The sequence below is a fragment of the Esox lucius genome, chromosome 10 (genome assembly GCF_011004845.1).
Source record: "Esox lucius isolate fEsoLuc1 chromosome 10, fEsoLuc1.pri, whole genome shotgun sequence".
In the NCBI taxonomy this organism is placed as follows: domain Eukaryota; kingdom Metazoa; phylum Chordata; class Actinopteri; order Esociformes; family Esocidae; genus Esox; species Esox lucius.
The window spans coordinates 9239118-9247247 of NC_047578.1; the positions used below are offsets into that span (position 1 = coordinate 9239118).

General features: G+C 46.0%; 1 protein-coding gene across 2 annotated transcripts; it reads right to left on the reverse strand.

The window, feature by feature from the left end:
- Window positions 1-344: 344 nt before the first annotated feature.
- Window positions 345-7464, reverse strand: LOC105012426 (methyltransferase-like protein 24). 2 transcript variants are annotated; one of them, XM_010873256.4, is made up of 5 exons: window positions 7071-7464; window positions 5618-5716; window positions 4229-4359; window positions 3639-3864; window positions 345-974 (listed from the first exon to the last, which is right to left on the reverse strand). In XM_010873256.4, exons 1-5 carry the CDS (start codon window positions 7341-7343, stop codon window positions 663-665), a joined length of 1041 nt encoding a protein of 346 aa, XP_010871558.1. In that variant the 5' UTR covers window positions 7344-7464; the 3' UTR covers window positions 345-662. The 2 variants fall into 2 exon arrangements, with proteins under 2 accessions (XP_010871558.1, XP_028978765.1); XM_029122932.2 differs by having other exon boundaries at window positions 5677-5716; window positions 7071-7199.
- Window positions 7465-8130: the final 666 nt, after the last annotated feature.

The following is an 8130-nucleotide window of genomic DNA, read 5'->3' on the forward strand; positions in this document are numbered from 1 at the left end:
CTCACATGCATCAATGAGACTTGGCCACCCATGAACCTGTCGCCAGTTCACTGCTTTTACTTCCTTGGACCACTGTTGATAGGTACTGACCACTGCAGATTGGGAACACCCCACAAGGGCTACAGTTTTGGAGATGCTCTGACCCAGTCGTCTAGCCATCACAATTTGGCCCTTGTTAAAGTTGTTCAGATCCTTACGCTTGCCCATTTTTCCTGCTTCTAACACACCAACTTTGAGGACAGAATGTTCACTTGCTGCCAAATGTATCCCACCCACTGACAGGTGCCATGATAATGAGATTATCAGTGTTATTCACTTCACTGGTCAGTGGTCATAATGTTATGGCTGATCGGTGTATATGTGTGTGTGTGCTTGTGTGTGTGCATGTAGAAGTGTAAAACGTACAATGTAAATGTACTCGTCTGGGCTCGGGCTATGTTTAAGAATGTTTCTAATTAAGACTTGAATGACCAGGCGAAGGGAGTTCTTAACTTAGCACTAATCATTGAAATATTAATGACAAATTGTGGTGAACTCCCTTTACCTGGGAATGTAGCTCCTAATTATGAACTTCCAAAACTGGTAAACATAGCTCAGGACTTTTACTTAGTACTTTTTCCAAATATCTATGTGTGCACGAATGCACGCAGGAGGTGTGTGTCTCAGTATTCCGGCCTAGTGTTAACCCAACTTAGTGTATAGGAGCTGTGTGCGTTTTTGACATTGTGCCGTAGGATGCTTTGCCCCACCCCCGGCGAGCTGTGGGCCAATCTAAACCCGGCATCCTGGAGCCCCTGTAGAACGCTGAACCAATAACGGACCACCTCAGCCTCTGTCCCGCCAACCTCAAAGCCTGCCCACTGGAGGTGCACCGTGGCAACCAGGTGATGAACTCGTCCCAGAATTCCGAGCTCCACCCAGTTCTGCAGAACCCTCCACTCTACACTCAGTAGATCAGCATACAGGAAGTCCACCTGGCAGAAAATGGGACAGAATTTACTTGACAGTGCCCTTTTCATTAGGTCACAGCACACTTTAGTTTATATAATTTAAATAACATCAATGTGTCTCACGGTGTCATGCTGAGCTGCGTACACCCAATCAAATCAAAGGCACATCTTCAACATAAACTTGTTCAAATCATTGCTTCTATGTGGTTGTGGTAATGACAGTTTCAGCAACATAAGACATTTACTAGAATCTAGGATTTTGATTTATATTTTGAGAAGATATAGAAATCCTGGCCATCATTCGCAATTCCCATTGACTGGTAAGGCTTGTAGGCTCTGCATCGTCATGCCAAGCGGTTTAAAACCTTTTTGAACACCATTTTGTCATCTGAATGTTGCCCTGTGACTGTTCACCTTCCGAATTTCCTTTAGTTTAGCTGAAGCTCTGGAAACACAATCAGAGCGAATGAGACCGCCGCCACGCCACCCCAAAACACAGTGTGACATGGATTAATCTTTTTAGCCATACAACTTCACATAAATGGTTTAGACATAGAAACAGAGGGGTGTTGTTTCTCTAGCTTGAATGCTTGATCTGAAATTATTTTGTCTCTCTGTTAGTGTGTCTTGTTCTAATTAAATTGAACTATATAAGCTAGATAAATAGTTTATTTGGACAGGCAAGCGTCGGGCTCTTCAATACTTTGAAACAAAAGACACATAGCGGTCATCCTGAAACTAGGCTAACCTGTCTTGATTCATGGCTCTGTATCAAACCATTAACAGTGAATATGTCTCTTTGTTCCATCTATCGCCATTGATTTTGGAGAAAGATGTTGGAATGTGTCACTGCCCTCCAGTGGTCACAGAGCCTAACTACGCCAGTGGTGTGACTCACTGTTGCTATGGCAGCCAAGTTCCCCAGGCACTGAGCCCTGTTTCCATGGAAACTAGTGTGCCGCCTTGTCTGTGGGTACTGTGAGCATGTCACGTGTGTATGTCTGGGGCCCGGCTGCACCAGCCAGGCCTAAAAAAGTTGTCCGCCCCCACGTTGTGATCAGAATTTACATCTGTTGCACCAGCCAAAAATATGAGTCTGGTGGAAGCAATCCGTGTTCATGAGTTTTGAAGTTATAATAATGATTGTTGCTAGGCAGTGGTGGTTACTAGGCTCTTACCATCCTTGTGGAAGTTCTGAACTTTGCCGGGCATATTTTAGTATGCCTATTCATTACTCACGGTATCACTCCGCCATCCATGCATCCCAACTACAACAAGGTGAATCCATTGTTATGAGCTGATACTGGATAGTAGGAATACCACAGAATGAAGAACATTTTAAGCACTACTACACAAACATGTATTGAGATAAGGTGGGGCAGTACAGTTGAAGCCACATGTCCAATTGAAACTCCCGAAGTGTGGCAGAAGTGTGAAGTGACATCCAAGATCAGTTGCTAGAGCACAACGAGGCAAGGCAGTCATTTAGTTTGTCCTGGTTTAGTCATTTTAACAAAACACAGTACAATTCCCTCAGTTTAATCATTGCAACAATCAGTTAGTCCAATAATAAACAAAGTAAGGCAAGTGTTTAAGAATGACTATTTAAAGTCCTAAAGGTAGCCGGTCACACTTTATTTCACTGATCACATTTGGAAAAACTCTTTAAGTACACTATCCATCACAACTGACTGAAAACCATTTCCATAATTTCTCTCCCATAAGCAAAAGTGATCATATACAATAATTGAAGTAAAAAAATCGAATTTTTATTGCAACATGGGTTTTTGTCTTATCAATGGTGACAAATAATATCAGAAAGAAATGAAAGAAACATCATTGTTTAGCACCCGTCAGCATTTGCCCATGATCTCTTGTCCACGTCACAACTAATATATTTTGTCGTGCGCTGCGGGAAGAATCTTTTGGCATGGTGAATCCAAACCTGACATTGGTCACCACCAGTGATGTTGTGACATGGCTTATCCATGGCCTAAAGGAGGGTGACATGCTCATGGGGATGGCGATCATAGGGGCCAGGTCTAGGGTCAGGAATCAGGGATTGGCCCAAAACCATTCCTGAATCCCCTCTGAATGGTGGAACCTAACATCATCACACAGAGTTACATTGAGGAACTCAGTGAGGTGGGCAGCCACAGTTAAGTATGTAATAATGTATTTCAATGTGAAACATGTCTCTAGATGACACACTGATGTTTGATCTTGCTTGTTTTCCTCAGTCAATTTCAGATGTGCTCAGAGTTGAAAACAACATTCTTTTTTTGATGATCGGTCAGGTTTTTTGCTACTAAGAGTGGTAAAATAGTACCCCATACTTGTGTGAATAGTACCCAAGCGCCCCAAAAAAGATGTACCTGATTCTGTTTGCGTATTTGGTTACAAGCCTGGGAAAAAGCTAAGCTGAGGTAAGTACCATTTGCCAACATCATACGTAGAGCTGACAAGAGGATTATTTCTATCTCTACCCACAAAGCCAAGTAGCCTGTGCTCTCTCGACCAAGGTAAAGACGTCATTACTGAAATGATTACTGAGTGAGTTACCGTGTCTTTCACTGGGTTGATGTGTGAGTGACGTGTGATGGCGTGTGTGTGTGTGTTGAGTGGGGTTGTGGTTGGATGTGTCTGTGTGTGTTGAGTGGGGTTGTGGTTTGGGGGGGGGGGTGTTACCGTGTGATGTCCCAGAGTCTCCATGATCTCGCTGAGCGTCCGAGAGCCGCTGCCCAGAACCTCTTTCTTCTTCTGCATGCGTCCCCTCGCCACTCTCCAGTTCAGCCACGCCCGGTGCTGCCGGATCGCCCGGGGCCTGTCACCGTAGTGACCACCTGGGTCAAATCTGTGGACTTCACAGGCCTTTGAAAGGGCCTGGAGGAACCCTGTGTCACCATGGTCCATACTACGGAGAACAGGGGGGAAGTGTGGAAGTTAGGATTTGTAAGTGCTACTGCGTAACATTTCTAACCAGCTGTGTTAGTTTGGTGGGTAGGCGCATGTCAGTGACGCTACGGATGTTGTGTGACCATGGTAATCAACGGTTTTGTTTTAGTTACATGTACAGAAATAAAGACGTTTTACTGTTTTAGTTGGGATGGTAATATTTTTATAAAAGCACAAAGGCACCTCTAGGTTGCATCATCGCCAGAGAATGGTCCTTATCTGCGGCATATTGTGTGCATTCCACACACCATAATGCCTTATGGCTAACACACACAACTATTTTGGAGTTACAGTGAAACGCACACACACACACACACACACACCTGAAAGAGTATGCCACACAGGGAGTACCCTGGGTGGGCAAGCTCCAGCCCTCCACACATAGCAGCCATGGAGCTCCAGAGACCTGTGAGGCCTGGGTCTTGCCTGGCAGCAGCACCCGGGAACAGTTCACCTACAGGGATAGAGGACAAGAGTGATGAGGGGCCGTATGGCTGGAGGAGGACAGGGCTATACTGAGTCATTATAAGACCCAGAGGAAGTCATAAGACACAGGTAAACTGTCTGGCTGAGCTGTTGGGAAATCCCCAACCCCGAAATAAAACAATAAGGTGGTCTGTCGCCCCAACAAGGCGTAAAGGGGCCCACTGACCTTCACACATATGTTGGGAAAAACCCTTAATGGGTCACAAGTCAAGTCAAACATAAACTGTATTTTACAGACCACAAAGTCATTACCTCAACTACTTTGACATTTGATGAAATGATGATACCCTGAAAAGCCCTTTGCTGTAGTGTGTGTGGGCTGGGATGCCGCTCACGTCTTTGAGCATTTGTTTGAATCTGCTAAAGGTCTGCGGGGTATGCATTCTGAAAGACTGTTTCATTGTTACAAGTAGAATTAACTGTGTGTTAACTACGATTTTAGAATACTGTCAGTTTAGTTTTAAAGGGGCATTTCATCATAGCACAACTACTTAATTGACTAATTGCTAATGATACATTTGGGTCATAAAAACACAAAATTAAAACAATCTAGAATGAGCACATTTTTATTCCTTTGGTCAAGTTCCAGAATTCATAGTGAACTGAGAATACAATAATAATTTTCCATAAGAAATAAGACGTTTTAAAACAACAGTTGTTTTTAAAACACCAGTGTTGATGATGCCCATGTGATACCTGGCTGTACAAATTACAATCAAACACAGAAAAGGTTTTGTTGGCCTGGTGCAGCACATAATGCACCCATATAAGGTTTTCAATTATTCCTGTTATATCTGGGGGGTGGTAAAATACCTGGAGGGTGGTAATATACCTGGCTTATGATTATATACCTGAGGTGTGGTTATATACGTGGGGGTGGTAATATACCTGGGGGGTGGTAAAATACCTAGGGGTGGTTATATACCCGGGGGTGGTAATATACCCAGGGTTTGGTTATATACCTGGGATGTGGTTATATACATGGGGGGGGTAATGTACCTGGGGGTGGTTATATACATTAGGGGGGGAATGTACCTGGGATGTGGTTATATACCCGGGGGGTTGGTTATATACCCGGGGCATGGTAATGTACCTGGGATGTGGTTATATACATGGGGGGGGGGGTAATGTACCTTGGGGTGGTTATATACCTGGGGGTGGTAATATACCCGGGGGATGGTAATTTACCTGGGGGGTGGTAATGAACCTGGGGTGTGGTTATATACCTGGGGGGTGGTAATGTGGGTGATAACACGTTCCAGCTCTGCAGTGAAGGAGGGCTCACCTGATGCCCACTGCTGCAGCTCAAACCCTCTACCTCCTTTCTGTGGGTACAAACACATCACCACAATAACACACACATCACCGCAATAACACACACATCACCACAATAACACACACACATGCAAACACACACATCACCACAATAACACACACATCACCACAATAACACACACACATGCAAACACACACATCACCACAATAACACACACATTACCACAATAACACACACACATGCAAACACACACATCACCACAATAACAAACAAATCACCAAAATAACAAACACATCACCACAACAACACACACACATTACCACAATAACACACACACAAACAAACATAAATGTCACCACAATAACACACAGGTCACCACAATAACTCACACACACTTCACCACAGAAACATGCACATGCAAACATCCAGGTAACCATAAACACACACACACATGTAAACATACACGCACATTACCACAATAACACACACACACACACACAAGTTAATAAATAAATATAATGCAAATTAAACACACACACATACACACCAGAGGCTGACTACAGCACAGGAGCTCAAGAGGTTTCAGTGGGAGTGGAGGTCAAAGAGTGTAGGAGAATAAATAATGTAGAGGAATGAAAGGAATGTGTGTGTGTGTGTGTGTGTGTGTGGGTGTGTGTGTGTGTGTGTGTGGGTGTGTTGGCGCCTCAGGTATGAGGGATGTACGGACAGGTCACAGGCCCTGACCCCAGCCCTTCAAGTGACATGCAAAGCCTGAGGCATACTAACACAAATACACCTACACACACATTCACACACACACACAGCCCCACCCCCACCCCTAGAGACCCCTGTGGTCACCATGGCAACCCTGGGAGGGGGAGGGGTCAACGATGACTCAGACTGAGTAGGAGCTAGCCTTGTGAGTAAAGAAACAGAGAGAGATAGAGCTGGATATGCAGCGAGTGAGAGAGATGGAGGGAGGCAGATGTAGAAAGAGACAGAGAAACAGAGAGAGGATGAAAGAGCAGAAGCCAAAAAGGAATAACTGAGAGTGGGGGAGACAGTGATTGACGGGTGAGGCAGAAAGAGGGATCAGGAGATGAGAGAGGGAGAGAGAGGGATGTATATTTCTCATACCAACTAAGATGAAGAGCTGAAACCTCCTGTTCCCCTGTGACCGTTGACACACACACACTCAGACACACACACACTCAGACACACACTCACTCACACACACACTCACTCACACACACACTCACTCACACACACACTCACAGCTCCAACTGATAAGGGGTTTAGTCTGTTCTGTCCTATCCTCATCTCAAACATGTGTCTGTTTGTTTCCATGTTTGTTTGTATGTGTGTGTGTGTGTGTGTGTGTGTGAGTTTGAATTTACTCTCACCTGGTTGCTGGTAGATATTTGGTTTTCATCCTCATATCCACGGCTCACTGCCATCTCCTCATCCCGTAAAAAATCCAAAGGTCCCGTTTCATGCGAGGTCCTCCTCCCTGGCTCTATGCTGATCACGGTGAAGATGAACTCATCCCGGAAGGCTCCGGAGGTACCGGCACGATCCGCCCGCGGCAACCGGAGTCCGACCAGGAGTTGCAGCATGAGTAGGAACGTGGGGATGATTAGCCACAGCGCTCGCCGCACATCGCCACCGGCTGACATGCCTCCCCCGGGGAGCCGCTGAGCATTTCACGTGTCCGTTTTCCTGACCGGTGCCTCCACTGCCTGGGGACTGTGAGACGCCGGCGGCTCTGGCCAAACCAGGACTGCCCTGCCTCTCTCTCCCTCCTCCCCTCTGGTTCCCATTCCCCCTTTTCAGCTGCTGACCCCTGACCTCACCCTCCCTGCCTCTCCCATGTCCTCCCCCGTCCGGCCAGCCGCAGGGCAGGGAGGGGGGGGGACTCGGTGCATTCCAGGATCCGCGGCTGCGTCACACGCGGAGGCGGTTTGATGAAATCTGGCCTATTACGGTCTAATTGACTAGACTGTTTGCTTGCCAAGGGAAGGACAGCAGGGATTAAGCAAATGAAGTCACCTCCGCCTATATAGCTAACACCTCTCCCTACAATCAATAGTTTCTATAAAAGAACTTGAAACGGCGTTTTGTGCCCTCGCGTTTCACACACCAGTCAGAATACACTTGGTTAGGCTCACAGAGGAAGAGTGGACAATCTGGCGACTGAATGGGTTAAAGGGTTGAGAAAACTGTCTACGGCCGTGCGCATTCTTGCACGTTACTGCCGTCCCACCCTTTCCCACTCCCCCGCCACCCAAACCCCCCTCCCCATCCAGATGTGGAATGTCACAACAAACACTGTTGGCAAACCACTCCATGAAAAACACTGTAACACACCCAAATACAGAAAGCTCATCATACACACACACACAAAAGGAAGCAAAATGCACACACACACACATACACACACACACACACACACACACACAAAAA

Bases quoted from the DNA above. Each gene is read 5' to 3' on its own strand.
- LOC105012426 (XM_010873256.4), bottom strand. From the start codon at position 7,343: ATGTCAGCCGGTGGCGATGTGCGGCGAGCGCTGTGGCTAATCATCCCC. The intron at 4,360-5,617 runs GTATATAACCAC...CTATCCCTGTAG, and splicing joins CCCACATTACCACCCCCCAG to GTGAACTGTTCCCGGGTGCT. The intron at 3,865-4,228 runs GTGTGTGTGTGT...TGTTCTCCGTAG, and splicing joins TGTGTGGCATACTCTTTCAG to TATGGACCATGGTGACACAG.